Here is a 27996-nt window from a genome sequence, read left to right as displayed (position 1 = left end):
CCTCTCCGGGGGAGGAGGAGGGGGGGGGGCACCCGTCATGCCACGGGAACCAAACGGGTCGAGGCAAAATCACGACTCGGACACTTAAGGGGGGTTTTCCCATTCATTTGAACACTGGCCGTTAAAATATTTTAAATTGTTAATTCTTTACGTGAATATTCTTATTATCATTCCTATGAATTGTTTCGTCTTTTCAAAACTCAATCGAGAAATCTTAAAACATAATTTGGAGGGGTGGGGGAGGGGGGGGGACAACAACTGACGAACATTCAAAGATTACGCCGCGTGATGCTTGAAAAAAAAGTCCTGACATTGATTTCAAAAGAGAATTCACGCAAAGTGCATTCACATCAACCATGGAAATCTTTGGAAAATTGAACGTATTGGCGGTACACCGGCAGTGCATGGTCTAAAAATAAAATAATCTCATGTTTTTTAATCGTAATTTATTTTCCCGCGATTCAAAACCCCGGTAAGAAAACCTTTCCGGGGTTGGTGATGGTGCGTCAACATTTAGCCAGAAGACGCAACGTCTGAACACGAAGCTTCACAGTCTGTTGCCGTTTAGCAGCAGCACCCAGCCTGACGACGATTGGCTGCTCCGTGTTCCAAAAGCAGGATTTGACTCGTGACCCTAGACTCGTTCGGGACGGTCCCTCGATCTATTCACGGAATGGTCCCTTGGCGGACGTTTGGCTGCTCAAGATTACGGCTCGTGGTGGTGTCACGACCGCGTGTTCGAATGAAGGGGAAAGCGGCTGCTGAATCCAAGTGGCAAAATTCGAAGATCAGTCCTGCAGCTCGCTCGAGGGGGGGCGGCAGCGACTTCGTCGCACCGTTTCACGAGGCACCGGCGTACCGCCAATACGTCCACGTTTGTAACAAAAAACAAGTGCGATAATCCTACGTGATTTGTTGAAATAAATTCGGTTGATTATCCGGCTGCTTACAACATCTGGCGGTCCCCGGGCCGATCCCGGCAAAACCGCTCCTAAGGCTGTCGCCCAGTCCGGCGATCGGCAGCACCGTGTAGCGTGACAAAAATAAAGAGTCGCTGTGCAAATATATACGGCACATTTGACACTACATACAACTTAAACAATGAAAATACCGCACATATGTACATCTTTCATTATTAATAATTACAGTAAAAAAGTTATATATATACAGTGGTATCTGGTGAAACGTGCACGAAATTCACGGGTCTAAAGGCAGCATCGGTCCGGCAGATGTTTCAACAACGTATTTTTTCAAGAGCGTAGCACGTACATAACCCCGTGTGGAGTCTTCCGAGATTGTGGTGGTAAAATCATCTACTTTAAATAATGATTACTATCGATTATTTGGCGTTTTTGAAAATCTGGCTGGATAATCGATGATCTCCTGTACAACCCTCTGTGTCCTGACTTTTGGGCTACCCCAAATGTTAACGGACTAACACGCGAGGATGTTGCTGCTATTCGTGAGTCATCCGGAGGTGCCTTCCACACGTGTCTAAACTAAAACTAAACATCAACATCATTAGACCTCCTTTGCCAGTACCAAGATATAATAATAATATGGTTTTTCCCCTTTTTTCTGGCAACAAAACTGAAACCTTTTTACGAGGATTCATGTCTGCATTAACCACAATACCTGCAGTCAAAATGCAAAAAAAAACCATACTTTTGGTAAAGTCACGTAGAAGGGAAACAATAAAATAATAAAAGTATAAAACAATAAAATTCTCACGACGTTTCGACTGCAACACAAGCAATCATCATCAGGTGTGGTTTTTACCGAAAGAACCAAGAACATGAATTCCTGCAGTCACGAAAGCTTTAAATAAAAAAAAACATACTATGATAATATATGCATTGTCCTTGAAACTGATTGGTCCACACCAAGGGATGGCTTTCTTTTGAGCCTCGTCCCATTTTTTTTTCCCGTATTGAAACGGCTGTACGCCGTATGGACCTGAAAACTCAATTTGCCTGTACAAGAATACGGGGTAAACCGTATGGGTTAACACGGTATGAGTTTGGGGCAGCGAGCCTGTTCCCCATCTATCTATCCCCCCCTCTCCCCGCTTTTCATAACCGCTTTGGCTTGTGTTGACGGTGCGCACGTGCGTCATAACGTGTATCAGTCCCGAACAATGCTCAATAAAAATAAAAAACACTTTTTATTCTTATTATAATTTACGAGCAAAGGCAATCCTCGCTCAGCTTTGTGCGTGGCCGTCCGCTGTGCGTGCGTGTTGTGGATCGACCTCTAGTGGTCGGCGAGCGACTGCTTCTCGTCGTGCACCACCATGTTGCAGTCCCCCACTTGGATCACGTTGGCTTGGAAGTAGTTGTTGGATTCTGTTGTCAGCCACACCGGGAGGGGAGTGGGGGGAGGGTGTCAGGTGTCAGGGCCACGGAGCGACGCGCGCGACGTCACCGGGGGGCCGGGGTGCTCCCGTCGCGGCGTTCCCTTCAAGCCGGAGCGTCTCGCGGCCACGACCCAGGGCCCCCCACAGAGCTGTGGGTCATTTTTGTTTTCTAGCTGCCACCGCCAGCAGGAAGGCTCGGTGCCAGTGCCGCCGTCGAAACATTGGCGAACCCCCGCGGCGCGGGGCGCCTCTCCGCGCGACGACACGCGCAAACTACAAACAAACGGCGGGCGTCAGGGGCGGGATCGAATCCACGACCTCCTGCATACCAGGCGAGGTAGTTAACATCTCATAGCCACTGTGGCGCCCACTGGCACACAATCAACGGCGTCATGGGATCTTAAACGCCCGCTGTGACCTGCGGGGGAACTTGGGGGGGGGGGGTGGGGGGGTACGGGTAGGGGGTGGGGGGCGGGAGGGTTGGCATCGCTTCTGACCTATGTGTCGAGACTCTCTCCGCTTGTAGTAATCAAAGCAGCAGGCGAAGAAGACCGTGATGAAGATGGCCACAGAGAGGGGAACGATCCAGTGGATGTGGCCGACCTTGACTGCTCCTACTCGGGTGGTGGTGGGGGGCGGTGGGGGGTGGTGGTTGGGGGGGGGGGTCAGAGACGACACGGCAATCCCACGGTGAGGATGCTAACCCGCTGCTATTGCTGCGTTGGCATTGGTGAGAGAGTACAGTTCACGTCGCCACGCAATAGGACCAACGTGCTGGCATTTGTGGCCTTCAACACACACGTAAATATCTAACACATCAATGATTCATGCGCTATGTGAATGGCATCTCAGACACAGATCCTCCCCCCGCCCCCTCCACCGTGCAGCATTAACAGAATGCGCTCGCCCCAACAGCCTTAACAAACTGTTGGGGCGAGCGCTGTTAGCGAGTAGCACCTACAGTGAGGGAAAAAAAGGATTTGATCCCATGCTGATTGTGTACGTTTGACCACCGACGAAGAAATGATCAGTCTATAATTTTAATGGTAGGTTTATTTGAACAGTGAGAGACAGAATAACAACAACAAAATCCAGAAAAACGCATGCCAAAAATTGTATAAACTGATTTGCATTTTAATGGGGGAAATAAGTATTTGACCCCCTCTGCAAAACATGATTTAGTACTTGGTGGCAAAACCCTTGTTGGTAATCACAGAGGTCAGACGTTTCTTGTAGTTGGCCACCAGGTTTGCACACATCTCAGGAGGGATTTTGTCCCACTCCTCTTTGCAGATCTTCTCCAAGTCATTAAGGTTTCGAGGCTGACGTTTGGCAACTCGAACCTTCAGCTCTCTCCACAGATTTTCTATGGGATTAAGGTCTGGAGACTGGCTAGGCCACTCCAGGACCTTAATGTGCTTCTTCTTGAGCCACTCCTTTGTTGCCTTGGTCATGTGTTTTGGATCATCGTCATGCTGGAATACCCATCCACGAACCATTTTCAATGCCCTGGCTGAGGGAAGGAGGTTTCACCCAAGGTTTGACGGTACATGGCACCGTCCATCGTTCCTTTGATGCGGTGAAGTTGTCCTATCCCCTTAGCAGAAAAACACCCCCAAAGCATGTTTCCACCTCCATGTTTGACGGTGGGGATGGTGTTCTTGGGGTCATAAGCAGCATTCCTCCTCCTCCAAACACGGCGAGTTGAGTTGATGCCAAAGAGCTCCATTTTGGTCTCATCTGACCACAACACTTTCACCCAGTTGTCCTCTGAATCATTCAGATGTTCATTGGCAAACTTCAGACGGGCATGTATATGTGCTTTCTTGAGCAGGGGGACCTTGCGGGCGCTGCAGGATTTCAGTACTTCACGGCGTAGTGTGTTACCAATTGTTTTCTTGGTGACTATGGTCCCAGCTGCCTTGAGAGCATTGACAAGATCCTCCCGTGTAGTTCTGGGCTGATTCCTCACCGTTCTCATGATCATTGCAACTCCACGAGGCGAGATCTTGCACGGAGCCCCAGGCCGAGGGAGATTGACAGTTCTTTTGTGTTTCTTCCATTTGCGAAGAATCGCACCAACTGTTGTCACCTTCTCACCAAGCTGCTTGGCAATGGTCTTCTAGCCCATTCCAGCCTTGTGTAGGTCTACAATCTTGTCCCTGACCTCCTTGGAGAGCTCTTTGGTCTTGGCCATGGTGGAGAGTTTGGAATCTGATTGATTGATTGCTTCTGTGGACAGGTGTCTTTTATACAGGTAACGAGCTGAGATTAGGAGCACTCCCTTTAAGAGTGTGCTCCTAATCTCAGCTCGTTACCTGTATAAAAGACACCTGGGAGCCAGAAATCTTTCTGATTGAGAGGGGGTCAAATACTTATTTCCCTCATTAAAATGCAAATCAATTTATAACATTTTTGACATGCGTTTTTCTGGATTTTCTTGTTGTTATTCTGTCTCTCACTGTTCAAATAAACCTACCATTAAAATTATAGACTGATCATTTCTTTGTCAGTGGGCAAACGTACAAAATCAGCAGGGGATCAAATGCTTTTATCCCTCACTCTATGAAGCTCGGCAGGGCACACGAAGGGGTCGGTGTAGCCAGAACCCGCCTTTGTCTCCGCAGCGGTGATGTTTACGCAATGCACCAGGTGCTCATTTGAGGCTGAGTCTACCTGGGCAAGACCCAGGACCGGTTCAGATGGCCGTCACAAAGCGTTGGTTAGCGCACCGCTCCTCAGGCGGTTAGCGCGGTGCACGGTGCGCTAACCGCCACGACACCACTCCACCACGCACGGACACGGGGGCAGGGGTTTGTTTTCAGTGAGAGGGAGCAGATGCCCAAACCGCCACTCCCATCACCACCACCACTCTCTCTTCAGGAGAGAGTGGTGGTGGTGGGACACTCGGATGTTTGGCTGGTTCCGTCTGAAAGTAAACACTTGAAGTATATATATATTTTTTTACCAGGCAAGGCCCCACTGAGCTATGTAGCTTCTATTCATAGAAGGGATCTGGTCACCACAACTGATAGTTCAACCGAGTGGCCTTTCACGTAGAAATGTAAAGCAGCCAAATGACGTTGATTCTGAATGTCGGGGGGGGGGGGGGACCGGAGAGAGACACCGCAAACTCCAAGTGCACAACAGGCGTCAGGGGTCGGGATCGAACCGACGACCTCCTGTATACCAGGCGAGGTAGTTAACATCTCCCAGCCACCTTAACACCCCCCCCCCACCCACGCCCGCTGTACCCACCAGGCGGCTCGTCCTCCTTCGCGGGAGCCAGGGTGCGGGCCCCGCACTCGCTGTCGCGCGTGGAGGTCCCGTTGGCGATGGTCAGACGCCCGTCTCGGTCGCACCTGGGATGGGTGGGTGGTGGGGACAGTTGGGTGGGGGCCCGTGGGATTCGCGGGCGGGGGGGGTGGGTGCGACAAGACGGACGCGACACTTAGAGGAGGAGGACGATGAGGAATGAGGGAGGGGAGGGAGGGAGGGAGGGAGGGGGAGGGAGGGAGGGAGGGAGGGAGGGAGGGAGGGAGGGAGGGAGGGAGGGAGGGAGGGAGGGAGGGAGGGAGGGAGGGAGGGAGGGAGGGAGGGAGGGAGGGAGGGAGGGAGGGAGGGGCCGGACCGCACCTAGGGATGGGAGGACCTGACCGTGAGTGCCGGGGATGAAATCAGGACCCCACCTCCCACGACACGGGCTGGTAGTAGAGATGGAGCTGAAGGATATGCAGCTGAGGGGACTTCCCGATGACTGCTACCAGCGGTGTCAAGATCGGCCTCTACCGAGGAGGCTCGTGCAGGACGCTACTGGGCAATTGGAGGCCTCCAGCAACAGCGGAGGGCAGAGGAGTGACGCTCACAACAACGAGCGTGAGCGCCGGGCGTCTAAAACGAAGCAGGTTGGCACAGTGGGGAGCACGGCTGGTGCAGCTGCCAGTAATCTTTAGTCAACCCACGGCACCTGCTGGGTCTGTCCCGTGACCTATCAGCGAGCCTTCGACGCTTCACGTGGCCTCGAAGTGGCCTGGCACAGGCACCGTGGTGACGTCACCGCCACTTCGTGGCGAATGGCGGCCGCTATGATTGTTGTTGTTGTCGGTGCGGGCTGCCCTACCGCGTGTGGGGTCGGCACGTCTGAGTTGCCGAAGTCTCGTTGGAGAAGGAGTCGGGAGGGCACGCGAAGCACTTTGTGTCCAAGACGGCGGAACCTGCACATGGTGGGAGACGAGCGGGGGGGGGGAGACGAAGATTAGGAGGTTATATGTCAGGATGAGGGCTTGCAAGGTAACGAGAGTTGATGGTCACGAGGGAACATTCTACTCTCGCCCCCGATGATGTGCTCCAGGAGCCCGATGCCAGTGTGGCGGTGCCACGCAGCAAAATGTTAACTCCCTCGCCCGGTATGCAGGACGTCGTGGGTTCGATCCTGACCCTGATGATGCCTGCTGCTGCTGTATATTTGGAATCTGAATATATCTCTCTCTCTCTTTCACTCCCCGTGGTGGCGTGGACGTTTCTCTGGCTCCTCTGGCTCTTCCCCTCCACGGTTAGAGTCAGCGTCGCGCGTTTAGAGTCTGTGGCTGCTGTAAATTCCCACGTGATGACGATAAGCCACTTCGGCGAGCTATCATTTGTGGTGGCCTGGTCGCTTCAGAAAAATAGCTACAGAGCTCAGTGGGTTTTACCTGGTAGAATAAAAAGAAATTGTTTAGCTCTCCCCCCACCTCCCTCTCCTCCCCCTCAACCCTCTCCTCCCCCTCTCACCTTCCCCCTCCCACCTCCTACCCCCTCCTCCTCAACCCCCTCCTCCCCCCCGCCACCTCGTCGGATTGCCCGCACGCGGCACGACGAGAAGGCAGCCTGCGCGCACGCCTCACGTTCTTATCGTTTCGTGAGAGGGCCCCCCCAGTGGCAGCTGTCCCTGTGCGGCACCCGGCATGCACGCTGCAGCTGCTGCTGCTGCAGCTGCTGCTGCTACTGCTGCTACTGTTGTTACTACTGCTGCTGCTACTGCTGCTACTACTGCTGCTACTGCTGCTACTACTGCTGCTGCTACTGCTGCTGCTACTGCTATTACTGCTGCTGCTACTGCTGCTACTACTGCTACTACTGCTGCTGCTGCTACTACTGCTGCTACTGCTGCTGCTGCTACTACTGCTGCTACTACTGCTGCTGCTACTGCTGCTACTGCTGTTACTGCTGCTGCTACTGCTGCTACTACTGCTGCTGCTACTGCTGCTGCTACTACTACTACTGCTGCTACTACTGCTGCTGCTACTGCTGCTGCTACTACTGCTGCGTCATTTTCTGTGGATGTTTAAATATTGAACATTTGGACCGAATGACGTCATGGGCGCGAAGTATTTGGTCAGAAAATACGCCCATGCTGTGCGTGTGTGTGTGCGTATGTGGGCTTGTTTGTGTGGGCGTGCGTGTGTGGGCGTGCGTGTGTGTGCGTGTGTATGTGTGCGTGTGTGTGTGTGCGTGTGTGTGTGTGGGCGTGCGTGTGTGTGTGTGGGCGTGTTTGTGGGCGTGGGTGTGTGTGTGTGGGCGTGTGTGTGGGCGTGCGCGTGTGTGGGCGTGCGTGTGTGCGTGTTTGTGTGGGTATGTGTGTGGGCGTGCGCGTGTGTGGGCGTGTGTGTGATGGGAGCGGTGGCGCAGCGGTTAGCGCACTGCGCTGCGAACGCGGCGACCCGACTTCGATTCTCACGGCCAACACCGGTGACGATTATCTGAACTGGTCCTGGGCCTCCCCTAGGTCAACTCAGCCTCAAATTAGTACCTGGTGCGGTGTGTAAACATCGCCACAGGGGAAACAAAGACGGCCGGGCGTGATGCTGGCCACCCACCCCCTCGTGTGCCGTTCTGGCCTTCATAGGTGCTCGCTAACAGCACTTGCCCCTACAGTCTGTCTGTGAGTGTAAGCGTCTGAGTGTGTGCGCCTGAGTGTGTGCGTGCGCGTGCGCGAGTGTGTGCGTGCGAGTGTGTGCGTGTGAGTGTGTGCGTGCGTGCGCGTGCGAGTGTGTGCGTGCGTGTGAGCGTGTGCGTGCGAGTGTGTGCGTGCGTGTGAGCGTGTGCGTGTGAGTGTGTGCGTGCGTGTGAGCATGTGCGTGTGAGTGTGTGCGTGCGAGTGCGTGCGTGCGAGTGTGTGCGTGCGTGCGCGGGCAAGTGTGTGCGCGTGTGTGCGTGCGTGCGTGCGAGTGTGTGCGTGTTTGTGAGTGTGTGCGTGCGTGTGAGCGTGTGCGTGTGAGTGTGTGAGTGTGTGCGTGTGAGTGTGTGCGTGTGAGCGTGTGCGTGTGAGTGTGTGCGTGTGAGTGTGTGCGTGTGAGTGTGAGTGTGCGTGTGAGCGTGTGCGTGTGAGTGTGTGCGTGCGTGCCATCACCGAGGCTGGTGACCCCCATGCCGGCCGGGCACGCGAAGTGGAGCACGCAGAGCTCCTCCTGGCAGGGGCTGCTGGGGCAGAACCTCCCCTCCTGGCACTCGCACTCCGTGTCCGCATCCGCCGTGCACCGCTGTGCCTCCCGGAACCCACGGACTGCGAGACGAGGGGGGGGGGGAGACGAGGGGGGGGGGGCGAGTCACGGGGGGGAGACGAGGGGGGGTAGGCGGGGAGGGAGACGAAGATTAGGAGGTTATATGTCAGGATGAGGGGTTGCAAGGTAACGAGAGTTGATGGTCACGAGGGAACATTCTACTCTCGCCCGCGATGATGGCAGCAGCAGCAGCAGCGATGTGCTCCAGGAGCTCGATGCCAGTGTGGCGGTGCTGTTGCCGCCACGACGGGGAAGGGCTTGAGCACAGAGAGAGAGAGAGTTCGTGAGCACAGAGAGAGAGAGTTCGTGAGCACAGAGAGAGAGTTCGTGAGCACAGAGAGAGAGTTCGTGAGCACAGAGAGAGAGTTCGTGAGCACAGAGAGAGAGTTCGTGAGCACATAGAGAGAGTTCGTGAGCACAGAGAGAGAGTTCGTGAGCACAGAGAGAGAGTTCGTGAGCACAGAGAGAGAGAGTTCGTGAGCACAGAGAGAGAGTTCGTGAGCACAGAGAGAGAGTTCGTGAGCACAGAGAGAGAGTTCGTGAGCACAGAGAGAGAGTTCGTGAGCACAGAGAGAGAGTTCGTGAGCACAGAGAGAGTTCGTGAGCACAGAGAGAGAGTTCGTGAGCACAGAGAGAGAGTTCGTGAGCACAGAGAGAGAGTTCGTGAGCACATAGAGAGAGTTCGTGAGCACAGAGAGAGAGTTCGTGAGCACAGAGAGAGAGTTCGTGAGCACAGAGAGAGAGAGTTCGTGAGCACAGAGAGAGAGTTCGTGAGCACAGAGAGAGTTCGTGAGCACAGAGAGAGAGTTCGTGAGCACAGAGAGAGAGTTCGTGAGCACAGAGAGAGAGTTCGTGAGCACAGAGAGAGAGTTCGTGAGCACAGAGAGAGAGTTCGTGAGCACAGAGAGAGAGTTCGTGAGCACAGAGAGAGAGTTCGTGAGCACAGAGAGTTCGTGAGCACAGAGAGAGAGTTCGTGAGCACAGAGAGAGAGAGAGAGAGTTCGTGAGCACAGAGAGAGAGTTCGTGAGCACAGAGAGAGAGTTCGTGAGCACAGAGAGAGAGTTCGTGAGCACAGAGAGAGAGAGTTCGTGAGCACAGAGAGAGAGTTCGTGAGCACAGAGAGAGAGAGTTCGTGAGCACAGAGAGAGAGAGAGAGTTCGTTAGCACAGAGAGAGAGAGTTCGTGAGCACAGAGAGAGAGAGAGTTCGTGAGCACAGAGAGAGAGAGTTCGTGAGCACAGAGAGAGAGAGAGTTCGTGAGCACAGAGAGAGAGTTCGTGAGCACAGAGAGAGTTCGTGAGAATAGAGAGAGAGTTCGTGAGCACAGAGAGAGTTCGTGAGAATAGAGAGAGAGTTCGTGAGCACAGAGAGAGAGAGAGTTCGTGAGCACAGAGAGGGAGTTCGTGAGCACAGAGAGAGAGAGAGTTCGTGAGCACAGAGAGAGAGAGAGTGAGCACAGAGAGAGAGTTCGTGAGCACAGAGAGAGTTCGTGAGAATAGAGAGAGAGTTCGTGAGCACAGAGAGAGTTCGTGAGAATAGAGAGAGAGAGTTCGTGAGCACAGAGAGAGAGAGTTCGTGAGCACAGAGAGAGAGAGTTCGTGAGCACAGAGAGAGAGAGAGAGCTCGTGAGCACAGAGAGAGAGTTCGTGAGCACAGAGAGAGAGAGAGTTCGTGAGCACAGAGAGAGAGTTCGTGAGCACAGAGAGATAGAGTTCGTGAGCACAGAGAGAGAGTTCGTGAGCACAGAGAGAGAGTTCGTGAGCACAGAGAGAGAGTTCGTGAGCACAGAGAGAGAGAGTTCGTGAGCACAGAGAGAGAGAGTTCGTGAGAACAGAGAGAGAGTTCGTGAGCACAGAGAGAGAGTTCGTGAGCACAGAGAGAGTTCGTGAGCACGGAGAGAAAGTTCGTGAGCACAGAGAGAGAGTTCGTGAGCACAGAGAGAGAGTTCGTGAGCACAGAGAGAGAGTTCGTGAGCACAGAGAGAGAGTTCGTGAGCACAGAGAGAGAGTTCGTGAGCACAGAGAGAGAGTTCGTGAGCACAGAGAGAGAGTTCGTGAGCACAGAGAGAGAGTTCGTGAGCACAGAGAGAGAGAGAGAGTTCGTGAGCACAGAGAGAGAGTTCGTGAGCACAGAGAGAGAGTTCGTGAGCACAGAGAGAGAGTTCGTGAGCACAGAGAGAGAGAGAGTTCGTGAGCACAGAGAGAGAGTTCGTGAGCACAGAGAGAGAGAGTTCGTGAGCACAGAGAGAGAGAGAGAGTTCGTTAGCACAGAGAGAGAGAGTTCGTGAGCACAGAGAGAGAGAGAGAGTTCGTAAGCACAGAGAGAGAGTTCGTGAGCACAGAGAGAGAGAGAGTTCGTGAGCACAGAGAGAGAGTTCGTGAGCACAGAGAGAGTTCGTGAGAATAGAGAGAGAGTTCGTGAGCACAGAGAGAGTTCGTGAGAATAGAGAGAGAGTTCGTGAGCACAGAGAGAGAGAGAGTTCGTGAGCACAGAGAGAGAGTTCGTGAGCACAGAGAGAGAGAGAGTTCGTGAGCACAGAGAGAGAGTTCGTGAGCACAGAGAGAGAGTTCGTGAGCACAGAGAGAGTTCGTGAGAATAGAGAGAGAGTTCGTGAGCACAGAGAGAGAGTTCGTGAGCACAGAGAGAGAGTTCGTGAGCACAGAGAGAGAGTTCGTGAGCACAGAGAGAGAGTTCGTGAGCACAGAGAGAGAGTTCGTGAGCACAGAGAGAGAGTTCGTGAGCACAGAGAGTTCGTGAGCACAGAGAGAGAGTTCGTGAGCACAGAGAGAGAGAGAGAGAGTTCGTGAGCACAGAGAGAGAGTTCGTGAGCACAGAGAGAGAGTTCGTGAGCACAGAGAGAGAGTTCGTGAGCACAGAGAGAGAGAGTTCGTGAGCACAGAGAGAGAGTTCGTGAGCACAGAGAGAGAGAGTTCGTGAGCACAGAGAGAGAGAGAGAGTTCGTTAGCACAGAGAGAGAGAGTTCGTGAGCACAGAGAGAGAGAGAGTTCGTGAGCACAGAGAGAGAGAGTTCGTGAGCACAGAGAGAGAGAGAGTTCGTGAGCACAGAGAGAGAGTTCGTGAGCACAGAGAGAGTTCGTGAGAATAGAGAGAGAGTTCGTGAGCACAGAGAGAGTTCGTGAGAATAGAGAGAGAGTTCGTGAGCACAGAGAGAGAGAGAGTTCGTGAGCACAGAGAGGGAGTTCGTGAGCACAGAGAGAGAGAGAGTTCGTGAGCACAGAGAGAGAGAGAGTGAGCACAGAGAGAGAGTTCGTGAGCACAGAGAGAGTTCGTGAGAATAGAGAGAGAGTTCGTGAGCACAGAGAGAGTTCGTGAGAATAGAGAGAGAGAGTTCGTGAGCACAGAGAGAGAGAGTTCGTGAGCACAGAGAGAGAGAGTTCGTGAGCACAGAGAGAGAGAGAGAGCTCGTGAGCACAGAGAGAGAGTTCGTGAGCACAGAGAGAGAGAGAGTTCGTGAGCACAGAGAGAGAGTTCGTGAGCACAGAAAGATAGAGTTCGTGAGCACAGAGAGAGAGTTCGTGAGCACAGAGAGAGAGTTCGTGAGCACAGAGAGAGTTCGTGAGCACAGAGAGAGAGTTCGTGAGCACAGAGAGAGAGTTCGTGAGCACAGAGAGAGAGTTCGTGAGCACAGAGAGAGTTCGTGAGAATAGAGAGAGAGTTCGTGAGCACAGAGAGAGAGTTCGTGAGCACAGAGAGAGAGTTCGTGAGCACAGAGAGAGAGTTCGTGAGCACAGAGAGAGAGTTCGTGAGCACAGAGAGAGAGTTCGTGAGCACAGAGAGAGAGTTCGTGAGCACAGAGAGTTCGTGAGCACAGAGAGAGAGTTCGTGAGCACAGAGAGAGAGAGAGAGAGTTCGTGAGCACAGAGAGAGAGTTCGTGAGCACAGAGAGAGAGTTCGTGAGCACAGAGAGAGAGTTCGTGAGCACAGAGAGAGAGAGTTCGTGAGCACAGAGAGAGAGTTCGTGAGCACAGAGAGAGAGAGTTCGTGAGCACAGAGAGAGAGAGAGAGTTCGTTAGCACAGAGAGAGAGAGTTCGTGAGCACAGAGAGAGAGAGAGTTCGTGAGCACAGAGAGAGAGAGTTCGTGAGCACAGAGAGAGAGAGAGTTCGTGAGCACAGAGAGAGAGTTCGTGAGCACAGAGAGAGTTCGTGAGAATAGAGAGAGAGTTCGTGAGCACAGAGAGAGTTCGTGAGAATAGAGAGAGAGTTCGTGAGCACAGAGAGAGAGAGAGTTCGTGAGCACAGAGAGGGAGTTCGTGAGCACAGAGAGAGAGAGAGTTCGTGAGCACAGAGAGAGAGAGAGTGAGCACAGAGAGAGAGTTCGTGAGCACAGAGAGAGTTCGTGAGAATAGAGAGAGAGTTCGTGAGCACAGAGAGAGTTCGTGAGAATAGAGAGAGAGAGTTCGTGAGCACAGAGAGAGAGAGTTCGTGAGCACAGAGAGAGAGAGTTCGTGAGCACAGAGAGAGAGAGAGAGCTCGTGAGCACAGAGAGAGAGTTCGTGAGCACAGAGAGAGAGAGAGTTCGTGAGCACAGAGAGAGAGTTCGTGAGCACAGAAAGATAGAGTTCGTGAGCACAGAGAGAGAGTTCGTGAGCACAGAGAGAGAGTTCGTGAGCACAGAGAGAGTTCGTGAGCACAGAGAGAGAGTTCGTGAGCACAGAGAGAGAGTTCGTGAGCACAGAGAGAGAGTTCGTGAGCACAGAGAGAGAGTTCGTGAGCACAGAGAGAGAGTTCGTGAGCACAGAGAGAGAGTTCGTGAGCACAGAGAGAGAGTTCGTGAGCACAGAGAGAGAGAGAGAGTTCGTGAGCACAGAGAGAGAGTTCGTGAGCACAGAGAGAGAGTTCGTGAGCACAGAGAGAGAGTTCGTGAGCACAGAGAGAGAGAGAGTTCGTGAGCACAGAGAGAGAGTTCGTGAGCACAGAGAGAGAGAGTTCGTGAGCACAGAGAGAGAGAGAGAGTTCGTTAGCACAGAGAGAGAGAGTTCGTGAGCACAGAGAGAGAGAGAGAGTTCGTAAGCACAGAGAGAGAGTTCGTGAGCACAGAGAGAGAGAGAGTTCGTGAGCACAGAGAGAGAGTTCGTGAGCACAGAGAGAGTTCGTGAGAATAGAGAGAGAGTTCGTGAGCACAGAGAGAGTTCGTGAGAATAGAGAGAGAGTTCGTGAGCACAGAGAGAGAGTTCGTGAGCACAGAGAGAGAGTTCGTGAGCACAGAGAGAGAGTTCGTGAGCACAGAGAGAGAGAGAGAGTTCGTGAGCACAGAGAGAGAGTTCGTGAGCACAGAGAGAGAGTTCGTGAGCACAGAGAGAGAGTTCGTGAGCACAGAGAGAGAGAGAGTTCGTGAGCACAGAGAGAGAGTTCGTGAGCACAGAGAGAGAGAGTTCGTGAGCACAGAGAGAGAGAGAGAGTTCGTAAGCACAGAGAGAGAGTTCGTGAGCACAGAGAGAGAGAGAGTTCGTGAGCACAGAGAGAGAGTTCGTGAGCACAGAGAGAGTTCGTGAGAATAGAGAGAGAGTTCGTGAGCACAGAGAGAGTTCGTGAGAATAGAGAGAGAGTTCGTGAGCACAGAGAGAGAGAGAGTTCGTGAGCACAGAGAGAGAGTTCGTGAGCACAGAGAGAGAGAGAGTTCGTGAGCACAGAGAGAGAGTTCGTGAGCACAGAGAGAGAGTTCGTGAGCACAGAGAGAGTTCGTGAGAATAGAGAGAGAGTTCGTGAGCACAGAGAGAGTTCGTGAGAATAGAGAGAGAGTTCGTGAGCACAGAGAGAGAGTTCGTGAGCACAGAGAGAGTTCGTGAGCACAGAGAGAGAGAGAGTTCGTGAGAACAGAGAGAGAGAGTTCGTGAGCACAGAGAGAGAGTTCGTGAGCACAGAGAGAGTTCGTGAGCACAGAGAGAGAGTTCGTGAGCACAGAGAGAGAGTTCGTGAGCACAGAGAGAGAGTTCGTGAGCACAGAGAGAGAGTTCGTGAGCACAGAGAGAGAGTTCGTGAGCACAGAGAGAGAGTTCGTGAGCACAGAGAGAGAGTTCGTGAGCACAGAGAGAGAGTTCGTGAGCACAGAGAGAGAGAGTTCGTGAGCACAGAGAGAGAGTTCGTGAGCACAGAGAGAGAGTTCGTGAGCACAGAGAGAGAGTTCGTGAGCACAGAGAGAGAGTTCGTGAGCACAGAGAGAGAGTTCGTGAGCACAGAGAGAGAGTTCGTGAGCACAGAGAGAGAGAGTTCGTGAGCACAGAGAGAGAGAGAGAGCTCGTGAGCACAGAGAGAGAGTTCGTGAGCACAGAGAGAGAGAGAGTTCGTGAGCACAGAGAGAGAGTTCGTGAGCACAGAGAGAGAGAGTTCGTGAGCACAGAGAGAGAGTTCGTGAGCACAGAGAGAGAGTTCGAGTTCGTGAGCACAGAGAGAGAGAGTTCGTGAGCACAGAGAGAGAGTTCGTGAGCACAGAGAGAGAGTTCGTGAGCACAGAGAGAGAGTTCGTGAGCACAGAGAGAGAGAGTTCGTGAGCACAGAGAGAGAGAGAGTTCGTGAGAACAGAGAGAGAGTTCGTGAGCACAGAGAGAGAGTTCGTGAGCACAGAGAGAGTTCGTGAGCACAGAGAGAGAGTTCGTGAGCACAGAGAGAGAGTTCGTGAGCACAGAGAGAGAGTTCGTGAGCACAGAGAGAGAGTTCGTGAGCACAGAGAGAGAGTTCGTGAGCACAGAGAGAGAGTTCGTGAGCACAGAGAGAGAGTTCGTGAGCACAGAGAGAGAGTTCGTGAGCACAGAGAGAGAGAGTTCGTGAGCACAGAGAGAGAGTTCGTGAGCACAGAGAGAGAGTTCGTGAGCACAGAGAGAGAGTTCGTGAGCACAGAGAGAGAGTTCGTGAGCACAGAGAAAGAGTTCGTGAGCACAGAGAGAGAGTTCGTGAGCACAGAGAGAGAGAGAGTTCGTGAGCACAGAGAGAGAGAGAGAGCTCATGAGCACAGAGAGAGAGTTCGTGAGCACAGAGAGAGAGAGAGTTCGTGAGCACAGAGAGAGAGTTTGTGAGCACAGAGAGAGAGAGTTCGTGAGCACAGAGAGAGAGTTCGTGAGCACAGAGAGAGAGTTCGTGAGCACAGAGAGAGAGTTCGTGAGCACAGAGAGAGAGAGAGTTCGTGAGCACAGAGAGAGAGTTCGTGAGCACAGAGAGAGAGAGAGAGTTCGTGAGCACAGAGAGAGAGTTCGTGAGCACAGAGAGAGAGTTCGTGAGCACAGAGAGAGAGTTCGTGAGCACAGACAGAGAGAGAGAGAGTTCGTGAGCACAGAGAGAGAGAGAGTTTGAGCACAGACAGAGAGAGAGAGAGTTCGTGAGCACAGAGAGAGAGAGAGAGTTCGTGAGCACAGACAGAGAGAGTTCGTGAGAACAGAGAGAGAGTTCGTGAGCACAGAGAGAGAGTTCGTGAGCACACAGAGAGAGAGTTCGTGAGCACACAGAGAGAGAGTTCGTGAGCACAGACAGAGTTCGTGAGCACAGACAGAGAGAGAGTTCGTGAGCACAGAGAGAGAGAGAGTTCGTGAGCACAGACAGAGAGAGTTCGTGAGAACAGAGAGAGAGTTCGTGAGCACAGAGAGAGAGAGTTCGTGCCATGTCGCCGTTCCTCCTCCTCGGCCGGGGTCTCACCGCTGTCGCAGCGCCTGCAGGGCAGGCACGTGCTGTGAGTGTTGGCGAAGGCGGTGAAGGTGCCCGCGGGGCAAGGCTCGCAACGGCCCGCAGCCCCCAGCTCATCTGCTCGCAGGTACAGGCCTGGTGGAGGACACGGGATCGAACCGTGAGTCCGCGACCTCGCCCCGGTGCCACCGCCTGGGTTCGACTCCCGCTCTTAGGCGCGGCTTTCCGTCTGCGCGGAGTGTGGACGTCCTCCCAGCGTTCTGCGTGCTGGCGCAGTGGGGAGCACGCGTGGTGCATCTACCGGTCAACCCTGGGGTCTGTCCCGTTACCTCGTGCACCTAGCCTGGCACACGAGTCAACTCGCAACACCTGGGGTCTGTCCCGTGATCTCCTGCCAGCAGCGAGCCTTCCGCACTTCAAGCGACCGCTTTAACGTGCACCTAGCCTGGCACGAGCGCTTTTTTGACGTTACCGCCACCAAGTGGCGAATGGCGACTGTTGCTATTGAGAGTGAGTGAGTTAGTTGAGTGTGCGTGTGTGTGTGTGTGTGTTCTCTCTCCATCGGTGTCAAGGTCGGCCTCCGTAGAGGAGGAGGCTCTTGAAGGACGCTGCTGTTGCTACTGGGGCAGTTGGAGGCCAGCAACAACGGAGGGCAGAGGAGCGACGCTCACAACAACGAGCGGAGCGCCGGGCAGCTAAAATACAGCGAGTTGGAACAGTGGGGGGGTACAGCTGGGTGCATCTACCGGTCATCTTTAGTCAGCCATACCCATGGCACCTGCTAGGTCTGTCTCGAAACCCTTTGTCAGCGAGTGTTCACGACCCTTCACGTGGCCTCAAAGTGCACATGGCCTGGCACAGGCGCCGTGGTGACGTCACAGTCATTTAGCGGCGAATGGCGGCTGTTGGTTCACTCTCTCCCCACTGCTTGGCGTGAAGTTTCCTGTGGGTTCTCACTCTCCATTCGCCACTAAGTGACGTCACCACGGCACGTTGAGGCCACGTGCAGTGTCGAACCCCCGTAATAGCCTGAACAGACTGTTGGGGCAAGTGCTGTTAGCGAGCACCTATGAAGGCCAAAAACGGCACACGAGGGGATAGGTGGTAAGCACCACGCCCGGCCGCCTTTGTCTCCCCAGTGGCGATGTTTACTACACACTGCACCATGTACTCATTTGAGGGCTGAGTGGACGTAGGGAAGGCCCAGGACTGGTTCAGATAATCGTCATTGGTGTAGGCCGTGAGCGGGAATGGAACTCGCACAGCGCGCTAACCGCTACACCAACGCTCCCACCACGCCACTCACACAGCAGAATTGGCATTGAGCAGAAAAATAACAACCGTAACGCTCCATAATAGAGGGTTTTTTGGGTTTTATCGCGTATATATATAAATGTGTCGTTAAGCCCGCCACCACCCGACGCAGCCAATTAGTAAGGTTTCTCACGTAAACAGAACGTGGCCAATTCGTTACAAGTGCAGCAACACCCGTTGTATGTTGGAAAGCAAGTCCACAACATTTACAATGTGAGCACGACGTTTCGCCAGTAATTACAACTAGCATCATCAGGCGGCAGCCAGATTTGTGGAGAGATCCTCCTGTTTCACACATATTTACGAGATCTAACCCTCCAAAAAAAAAAACCTGTATTGTGGATATTGGTCGCGAAAGCCTACTGCACGTTGAACTGATCCGTAATGCTCATGCTCACGCTCACGCACACAAATCCCCAAGAACTCGCTTCAACTGGGATCACAAAGTAGCAGCATCGACCCCTCTCTTACTCGGAAAAGCTGGCAGGACCCTCCTGAACGAAGAGTCTCCGCGAGGTGTTCCCTCGCTTAACAAGCGTGGAGTGATATCTATGCAGGGGCGGAACCACAGGGGGGGCTGGGGGGGAGGGGGCTTTGCCCCCCCTGAAATTTTGGGAAAGTCGCTAATCGGGATAACCGGATATCCGGCTGCTGCAAAATGCTGCAGGCTGCCACCTCGTGCTGCCCTGCAGGCTGCCCTGCAGGCTGCCACCTTGTGTGCTGCCCTGCAGGCTGCCACCTCGTGCTGCCCTGCAGGCTGCCCTGCAGGCTGCCACCTTGTGTGCTGTCCTGCAGGCTGCCACCTCGTGCTGCCCTGCAGGCTGCCACCTCGTGCTGCCCTGCAGGCTGCCCTGCAGGCTGCCACCTTGTGCTGCCCTGCAGGCTGCCACCTCGTGCTGCCCTGCAGACTGTCACCTTGTGCTGCCCTGCAGGTTGCTTGAGCGGCAGCCTTGCGAACTTATCGAACTTATCAGCCACATCAGTGGCTCCGACCTATTAATAAACTCCGCGTTCAAATCCAATAAAATTTGTTTTATACATTTGTGGCGACCATTGGAAAACATAAACACACTGAGATATCTCAGAATGTTGAAGTCAGCCTCCACCCCAAAGTCAAAATCCTGGCTCCGCCCCTGTAACTATGGGACCATTTTTTTGCTGAGATACAGTGAGGGAAAAAAGTATTTGATCCCCTGCTGATTTTGTACGTTTGCCCACTGACAAAGAAATGATCAGTCTATAATTTTAATGGTAGGTTTATTTTAACAGTGAGAGACAGAATAACAACAACAAAATCCAGAAAAACGCATGTCAAAAATTGTATAAATTGATTTTTTTAATGAGGGAAATAAATATTTGACCCCCTCTCAATCAGAAAGATTTCTGGCTCCGAGGTGTCTTTTATACAGGTAACGAGCTGAGATTAGGAGCACACTCTTAAAGGGAGTGCTCCTAATCTCAGCTTGTTACCTGCATAAAAGACACCTGTCCACAGAAGCAATCAATCAGATTCCAAACTCTCCACCATGGCCAAGACCGAAGAGCTCTCCAAGGATGTCAGGGACAAGATTGTAGACCTACACACGGCTGGAATGGGCTACAAGACCATTGCCAAGCAGCTTGGTGAGAAGGTGACAACAGTTGGTGAGATTATTCGCAAATGGAAGAAACACAAAAGAAGTGTCAATCTCCCTCGGCCTGGGGCTCCATGCAAGATCTCACCTCGTGGAGTTGCAATGACCATGAGAACAGTGAGGAATCAGCCCAGAACTACACGGGAGGATCTTGTCAATGATCTCAAGGCAGCTGAGACTATAGTCACCAAGAAAACAATTGGTAACACACTACGCCGTGAAGGACTGAAATCCTGCAGCGCCCGCAAGGTCCCCCTGCTCAAGAAAGCACATATACATGCCCGTCTGAAGTTTGCCAATGAACATCTGAATGATTCAGAGGACAACTGGGTGAAAGTGTTGTGGTCAGATGAGACCAAAATGGAGCTCTTTGGCATCAACTCAACTCGCCGTGTTTGGAGGAGGAGGAATGCTACCTATGACCCCAAGAACACCATCCTCACCGTCAAACATGGAGGTGGAAACATTATGCTTTGGGGGTGTTTTTCTGCTAAGGGGACAGGACAACTTCACCGCATCAAAGGGACGATGGACGAGGCCATGTACCGTCAAATCTTGGGTGAGAACCTCCTTCCCTTAGCCAGGGCATTGAAAATAGGTCGTGGATGGGTATTCCAGCATGACAATGACCCAAAACACACGGCCAAGGCTCAAGAAGAAGCACATTAAGGTCCTGGAGTGGCCTAGCCAGTCTCCAGACCTTAATCCCATAGAAAAATCTGTGGAGAGAGCTGAAGGTTCGAGTTGCCAAACGTCAGCCTCGAAACCTTAATGACTTGCAGAAGATCTGCAAAGGAGTGGACAAAATCCCTCCTGAGATGTGTGCAAACCTGTTGGCCAACTACAAGAAACGTCTGACATCTGTGATTGCCAACAAGGGTTTTGCCACCAAGTACTAAGTCATGTTTTGCAGAGGGGTCAAATACTTATTTCCCTCATTAAAATGCAAATCAATTTATAACATTTTTGACATGCGTTTTTCTGGATTTTTGTTGTTGTTATTCTGTCTCTCACTGTTCACATAAACCTACCATTGAAATTATAGACTGATCATTTCTTTGTCAGTGGGCAAACGTACAAAATCAGCTGGGGATCAAATACTTTTTACCCTCACTGTATAAACGTTCTGATACTCGCAGTGGTCTTTGCGACTGTTCACCTTCTGGCGTTGTGCTCCCCGGTTTGACGCTGGTACAGAGATAAGACGATAAAGACGATAAAGTCTCTGGTGTAGGCCAATCAGCTTCAAAGACAGTGTGTGTATTAGTATCAGGGCCACATTCTTGGTTCTTTCGGTAAAGTCACGTAGAAAGGAAATAATAAAATAATAAAAATACAAAATAAAAATTTTGTTTTATTATATTTTTAATATGAATCGCTGCAGTCACGAACGCTTTAAATCGAAATGTATCAGAGCCATGTTTTGTTTGCGTGTTTTTTTGTTCACAAGTACTGTGTGCGGTTAATGCAGTTATTGATGCCTTGCGGAAAGGTCTCTATGTGGGTGCCTGAACAACTTAACATAACTCCTGTTGTATTGCCAGAAAGGGTATAAACCTATTGTTATGATGATGTAATGATATTTAGACCACCACTCGCCACTAAGTTTGAAAGGTCAACCTGACCGACCAGGTAAGAACTCGAGAAACCAGGACAGAGTCTCATTCGCAAGAGTTGCCTGGTGGCGACGATGTCATCAGCATCACCATGGCGCTTGTGCCAGGCTAGGTGCACTTTTGAGGCTATGTTAAAGGGGCTGGCTCCTGGCAGGAGGGGTTCACGTGACAGACGCAGGTGTTACGGGTTGAGTGACTGCTGTTGACTGGCAGATTCATACAAAGATCCCCCGTATAGCCTTTGACATACTGGGGGCAAGTGCTGTTAGTAAGGAGCACCTATGAAGGCCGGCACGGCACACGACGGGGGATGGGGTGGGGTGACCAGCACCACGCCCGGCCGCCTTCGCCTCACCCAAGTGCCGATGTGGTTTTACAGAATCAGAATCTTCATTTAAACCGGAAAATCCGATGAGCCGCGAAGCTCTTTTTCACCGACGTCCAGTCCGCACCGGGTCACAGAGTTACGACAAATGTTACAAAAAAAACACGCTAGGAATTCAACGCGTGTAGGGAAGCTAAGCAAGTCACGGAAACGAAAGAAATAACACACGAACGAAAGATTACGAGTACAAATTGCTCCAGTGTATCCCATTCATTCCCCGACTATTCAGCGCTAAATCCCAGCATCGCACATCGCGCCAGGTACTCTACTTTCACCGTTACCAGGTGAGATCCCGCGGAGCTGCGAATGCAGCACCTTTTCAGACGCGACGTGGCGGTCGCAAATGATAGCCCAAACCAATCGGCTTATCACCCTGTGGAAATGTATAGCAGCCACATAGTCTAAACGCGCGATGGCGATTCTCAATTTGGCGAGGGAAACACCGGAGGCCTCGCAGTAAAATCCACGCGACCACGGGGAGAGAGAGAGAGAGAGCGAAACACGTAAGCTTCAAATATGCAGCAGCAGCAGGCGTCAGGGGTCGGGATCGAACCCGCGACCTCACGTACACCAGGCGAGGTAGTTAACATCTCGGCCGCGTGGTGCCCCTCTGCCTAGGGGGGGGAGCCAGGACGGGTTCACATCGTCATCCCAGATGTTGGTGGTCGTGAACGGGAAATCGTACTTGGGTCGCCATTTCGTTGATTTACCATTTGTGACCAGGTCGCGTCTCGTCAAATAAAAAGCAGCAAAGCATTAGTAGGATTTTTAACCTGCAAAATATGAGCGTTCGTGTCACAGGTGCGCTAAGGGGCCGTCCATAAATGACGTCACGCGATTTTGGACCATTTTTGACGAAAAAATATATATAAGACATGCTTCAAATCGCTTTAAACTATTGTCATTGTAGTACGTATTTAATGTGGCGCTGCACTCTGATGTTGTAGGAGAAAACATTTATTAAAAAAGTCTACTTAATTAAGTATAAACGTGTTGCCTATATTTATTTAAAGTTGCGCATTTTGATGTGACGTCAAATTTCTCACCCCCCCCCCCAGCTCGTCACACATCGTCACAAATGTCTGACCCTGCCCCCCCTAGGTGCGTGACGTCATTCATGGACGGCGCCTAACCACTGCATGCCGCTGTCCACACCGCCCCCTCTCACCGGCATCGCACAGAAAGCGTCGTCCTCGTGCCTCGAGATGCGGGTGACTCATGGGAGGGGCCCCAACCCCCGGCACCTGGGGGTGGGGGCAGAGAGGGGGGTGGGGGCAGAGAGGGGGTGGGGGCAGGGGGGGGCAGAGGGGGGGGGCAGAGGGGGGGGGTTATGGACAGGAGGTAGCATGAGTGATGGAGTGGGTGGGTCCGACCCCGTGTCGCGGGGGATTTTCCACGTGTCGCAATCCGTGTTTCACCCGCGGTTCTGTTGCATTTTCTTTCGCACTGTACGTAGCCGACCGTGCTCCGCGGAGCGCGCGCACGCGCACGCACGCGCGCGCGCGCGTCAAAAACGTTCCAAAAGACAAAGCGACCCCGTGTAGCCTCCCCCATGTTGTTGGGGCCAAGGGGCCGTCCATAAATGACGTCACGCGATTTTGGCCAATTTTTGACCCCCCCCCTCCCCGTCGTCACACGGCGTCACAAAAAGTCAGACCCCCCCTCAAATATGACGTCACAAAGCTCTGCCCCCTCCCCCCCAAAACCATATTTCCATTTAAAAAATAAAACATGCTTCAAATCACTTTAAACTATTGTAATTGTAGTGCGTATTTAATGTGGCGCTGCACACTGATGTTGTAGGATAAAATATTTATTAAAAAGGAGGCGTTGGAAAGCTTAAATTTAGCATAAAATTCACTTTAAAATATTCAACGTCTAACTAAAACTGCAGATGTTCAGAATATATTGAAATTCTCTTATAATTATAATATATTAAAAGTAATTATAACTATTATAAAAATACTTTAAACTTTGTAGAACGAAGCAAAATGGAGAGAACAATTATAACAATCATATATTCATTCCACAGAATGAAAAGCCCTGGTAGATTCATTAAAATCAAAATGTTTAATAACAATCATTCAAAAAATTTACAAAATGTATGCTTCTCCATTCTCCCATGTCCAAGCAAAATGCTCCTTCATGGAATAAATAAAAGGTGACCTTAGTAAATTTAAATAATCAAATAGTTAATAATGAAAAAATATTTAAAAAATAGTGTTGTTATAACAATTCTATTTAATTAATATTTATTTAAAGTTGCGCATTTTGATGTGACGTCACATTTCTCAAACCCCCCCCTCGTCACACATCGTCACAAATGTCTGACCCCACCCCCACCCTTAGGTGCGTGACGTCATTTATGGACGGCCCCGAAGCTATTATAGCACATCCTTGGAAATGTAGTTGAATCGATATTAAAATAATTAAACAGTAAATAGAAAAATAAACTAATTTAAGAAATTCAGCTTCATGAATCTTACCTTAAATTTACTTCGCAACTCCTGGACGGGTAGCGTACTTAATTGTTTAAACGATTAAACTATAAACTAAACTAGAAAATTGTTATTTTACCAGGTAAGGCTGATCTGTGTATCTCTTTTTCAGAAGCAACCTGGCCACAAATGATAGCTCAACGAAGTGGCTCATCATCATCGTGTAAAAATGTCTCGCAGCCAAATACTCGGAAACGCGTGTGACGTCGATTCTAAACGTGGAGGGAAAAAAAACGCTGGACCCGCGACCACGGAGAGAGAGACACGCAAACTCCAAGTATACAGCAGCAGCAGGCGTCAGGGTCGGGATCGAACCCACGACCTCCTGTATACCAGGCGAGGTTGTTAACATCTCCTAGCCACCGTGATGATGATGGAGAGAGAAACACCGCAAACTCCAAATATACAGCAGCAGCAGGCGTCAGGGTCGGGATCGAAGCCACGACCTCCTGTATACCAGGTGAGGTAGTTAATATCTCATAGCCACCTTGATGATGATGAGAGAGAGAGACACCGCAAACTCCAAATATACAGCAGCAGGCGTCAGGGTCGGGATCGAAGCCACGACCTCCTGCGTACCAGGCGAGGTAGTTAACATCTCCTAGCCACCTTGATGATGATGAGAGAGAGACACGCAAACTCCAAATATACAGCAGCAGGCGTCAGGGTCGGGATCGAAGCCACGACCTCCTGCGTACCAGGCGAGGTAGCTAACATCTCCTAGCCACCGTGATGATGATGAGAGAGAGACACCGCAAACTCCAAATATACAGCAGCAGCAGCAGGCGTCAGGGTCGGGATCGAAGCCACACGACCCCCTGCGTACCAGGCGAGGTAGTTAACATCTCCTAGCCACCGTGATGATGATGAGAGAGAGAGAGACACGCAAACTCCAAATATACAGCAGCAGGCGTCAGGGTCGGGATCGAAGCCACACGACCCCCTGCGTACCAGGCGAGGTCGTTAACATCTCCTAGCCACCGTGATGATGATGGAGAGGGAAACACCGCAAACTCCAAATATACAGCAGTAGGCGTCAGGGTCGGGATCGAAGCCACGACCTCCTGTACACCAGGCGAGGTAGCTAACATCTTCTAGCCACCGTGATGATGATGAGAGAGAGAGAGACACCGCAAACTCCAAATATACAGCAGCAGCAGGCGTCAGGGTCGGGATCGAAGCCACACGACCCCCTGCGTACCAGGCGAGGTCGTTAACATATGAGCAGCACTGACGTCAGCTGGGCTGGTTTAGGTAGCGCCCCTTTCGCCCCCCACCGAGCTCCCGACTGAGACCGACACGGCCACGGCCACACGATTTCCGAGCCAGCACCACGCACGGCCGCCTTTGTCTCCCCAGTGAAGATGTGTTTTTTTCTTTTTCTTTTTACACGCGGCCCCAGGGTAAACTCGTTAAGGCCGAGTAAACCTAGAGGAGGAGGGCTCAGCACGAGTTTAAATGCCACTCGCCACTGACGTTGAGCCGCGGCCGGGACATGGCCTCGAGCAGTGCGCTAATCACTGCGCCACCGCTCCACCTTCGACTCACGCAGTGGACAATCGCTCCCTCCCGAACCAATTCCGAACCCCGCATCCCACGGTCCATTGGCGGAGCCAGGATTCTCAGGTAGTGGGGGGCAGGCAACCCCCTCCAGCAATGAGAAATTATAGAGGAGTTGTTAGTTAGTAAGGAGGTGTTAGTAGTAAGGAGTTGTTAGTGAGTAAGGAGTTGTTAGTGAGTAAGGAGTTGTTAGTGATTAGTAAGGAGTTGTTGGTGAGTAGGAGTTGTTAGTTAGTAAGGAGTTGTTAGTTAGTAAGGAGTTGTTAGTAAGTAAGGATGTGTTAGTTAGTAAGGAGTTGTTAGTTAGTAAGGAGTTGTTAGTTAGTAAGGTGTTGTTAGGAGTTGTTGGTGAGTAAGGAGTTGTTGGTAGTAAGGAGTAGTTAGTAAGGAGTTGTTAGTTAGTAAGGATTTGTTAGTAAGGAGTTGCTAGTTAGTAAGGAGTTGTTAGTTAGTAAGGAGTTGTTAGCAAGTAAGGATTTGTTAGTAAGGAGTTGTCAGTAAGTAAGGATTTGTTAGTTAGTAAGGAGTTGTTAGTAAGTAAGGAGTTGTTAGCAAGTAAGGATTTGTCAGTAAGGAGTTGCTAGTCGGTAAGGAGTTGTTAGTAAGTAAGGAGTTGTTAGTAAGTAAGGATTTGTTAGTAAGGAGTTGTTAGTAAGTAAGGAGTTGTTAGTGAGTAAGGAGTTGTTAGTCAGTAAGGAGTTGTTAGTTAGTAAGGAGTTGTTAGTGATTAGTAAGGAGTTGTTAGTAAGGAGTTGTTGGTAATAAGTAAGGAGTTGTTAGTGAGTAAGGAGTTGTTAGTCAGTAAGGAGTTGTTAGTTAGTAAGGAGTTGTTAGTGATTAGTAAGGAGTTGTTAGTAAGGAGTTGTTAGTAATAAGTAAGGAGTTGCTAGTTAGTAAGGAGGTGTTAGTAAGGAGTTGTTAGTAATAAGTAAGGAGTTGTTAGTGATTAGTAAGGAGTTGTTAGTAAGGAGTTGTTAGTAATAAGTAAGGAGTTGTTAGTGATTAGTAAGGAGTTGTTAGTAAGGAGTTGTTAGTAATTAGTAAGGAGTTGTTAGTGGTTAGTAAGGAGTTGTTAGTGATTAGTAAGGAGTTGTTAGTAAGGAGTTGTTAGTAAGTAAGGAGTTGTTAGTAATAAGTAAGGAGTTGTTAGTTAGTAAGGAGTTGTTAGTAAGGAGTTGTTAGTAATAAGTAAGGAGTTGTTAGTAAGGAGTTGTTAGTAATAAGTAAGGAGTTGTTAGTTGGTAAGGAGTTGTTAGTGAGTAAGGAGTTGTTGGTTAGTAAGGAGTTGTTAGTAATAAGTAAGGAGTTGTTAGTGATTAGTAAGGAGTTGTTAGTAAGGAGTTGTTAGTAATAAGTAAGGAGTTGTTAGTGATAAGTAAGGAGTTGTTAGTAAGGAGTTGTTAGTAATAAGTAAGGAGTTGTTAGTAATAAGTAAGGACTTGCCCCTTGCCTTTTTACTCGACGCGTGTGCGGCGATGGCAGTCATCGATCGAGGGGTCGAATTGGAACCGCGTTGTGGTGATCGGCATCGCGCTCGCTGAAGGTGTTGATGCCTTCAGGAAAGTCGTGGACTGTATACGCAGCTGCGCACAATTCTGAGTCGCTTCTAACTGCTGAGATGATAGGACGATTGTCCTATGAGATGATAGGACTATTGTCCTATCATCTCATAGAGTCCCTGGCACATAATAATATGCTACACAGTGGCAGTGGGGGTCGCAAAATGCCGATTTATTACTAATAAACCCCAATGATCCGATCGAAATTAGGGATTTCGATCGGATCATTGGGGGGGGGGGGGCACGTGCCACCCCACCCCCCACGGGCTTCGCCAGTGCTCCCATCCAACCGGGGAGTTGCGGGGTGAAGTCGTCAATTCCACATTCCTGCGGCGTGAGGTGAGCCAGTTTATGCTCAGGCCGACCGCTGACAGAGCGCTACCGGGCAGGATCGCGACGCAGAAGGCGGTAGGGAGAGAGGCGTGTGACTCACCACGAAGGAGATCCGAGTGGTGAGGACGGTGATGGCGAAGACATATTCCCACGCTGTCCCCATCATCTCTCTCTTGGAATCGTCCTCCACCAGAGCTCCTTCTCGCTGTGGTGAGTTGTGAGCGGTGGGACTCTCTCTAAGCGGTTCGCCGCGTCAATGTACTCGCCCCAGTCCTCCCCGCGCGGAGCTTAAACCTCCTGAACTCAGCAACCTCCGAACGAGATTTAAACTCGGGGCACCTCAACTCCTCCAAGGTTCCGCTAAAGTCCCTCCCGGCCACAAACTCGCCGCAGTCGACAGCAGCAGCGGTGAGCGAGCACGCGAGTTGGTGCGGCCGCTCACGACGAATCGCGAGCGAGCCAGTGTTGTTAACCGGCGGCGCGCATCAGCGATCAGGTGGCGGAGGAGGATGATGATTATGAGGAGCAGGAGGCGACGTCCGGCGGTAATCTCTTCCTCCCACCACGCC

General features: G+C 51.4%; 1 protein-coding gene across 1 annotated transcript; it reads right to left on the bottom strand.

Annotated features, from left to right (window-relative positions):
- Nucleotides 1-89: 89 nt before the first annotated feature.
- On the bottom strand, nucleotides 90-27996 carry LOC116950531 (tumor necrosis factor receptor superfamily member 5-like). The gene is made up of 8 exons (XM_032968387.2): nucleotides 27528-27996; nucleotides 22646-22721; nucleotides 16541-16663; nucleotides 8745-8897; nucleotides 6477-6570; nucleotides 5615-5718; nucleotides 2854-2970; nucleotides 90-2345 (listed from the first exon to the last, which is right to left on the bottom strand). The coding sequence occupies exons 1-8, from the start codon at nucleotides 27591-27593 to the stop codon at nucleotides 2254-2256; spliced, it is 825 nt and encodes a 274-aa protein (XP_032824278.1). The 5' UTR covers nucleotides 27594-27996; the 3' UTR covers nucleotides 90-2253.

This window comes from Petromyzon marinus, chromosome 39 (assembly GCF_048934315.1).
Source record: "Petromyzon marinus isolate PM22_M1 ecotype Great Lakes invasive population chromosome 39, UKy_Petmar_22M1.pri1.0, whole genome shotgun sequence".
Classification (NCBI taxonomy): Eukaryota; Metazoa; Chordata; class Hyperoartia; order Petromyzontiformes; family Petromyzontidae; genus Petromyzon; species Petromyzon marinus.
The sequence above is the reverse complement of the archived record's forward strand: the minus strand, read 5'-3'. Positions and strand labels throughout refer to the sequence as shown.

Bases quoted from the DNA above. Each gene is read 5' to 3' on its own strand.
- LOC116950531 (XM_032968387.2), bottom strand. From the start codon at position 27,593: ATGATGGGGACAGCGTGGGAATATGTCTTCGCCATCACCGTCCTCACC. The intron at 16,664-22,645 runs GTGAGAGGGGGC...GTCCTCCACCAG, and splicing joins ACGCTTTCTGTGCGATGCCG to GCCTGTACCTGCGAGCAGAT. The intron at 2,346-2,853 runs GTCAGAAGCGAT...GGCTGACAACAG, and splicing joins GAGAGAGTCTCGACACATAG to AATCCAACAACTACTTCCAA.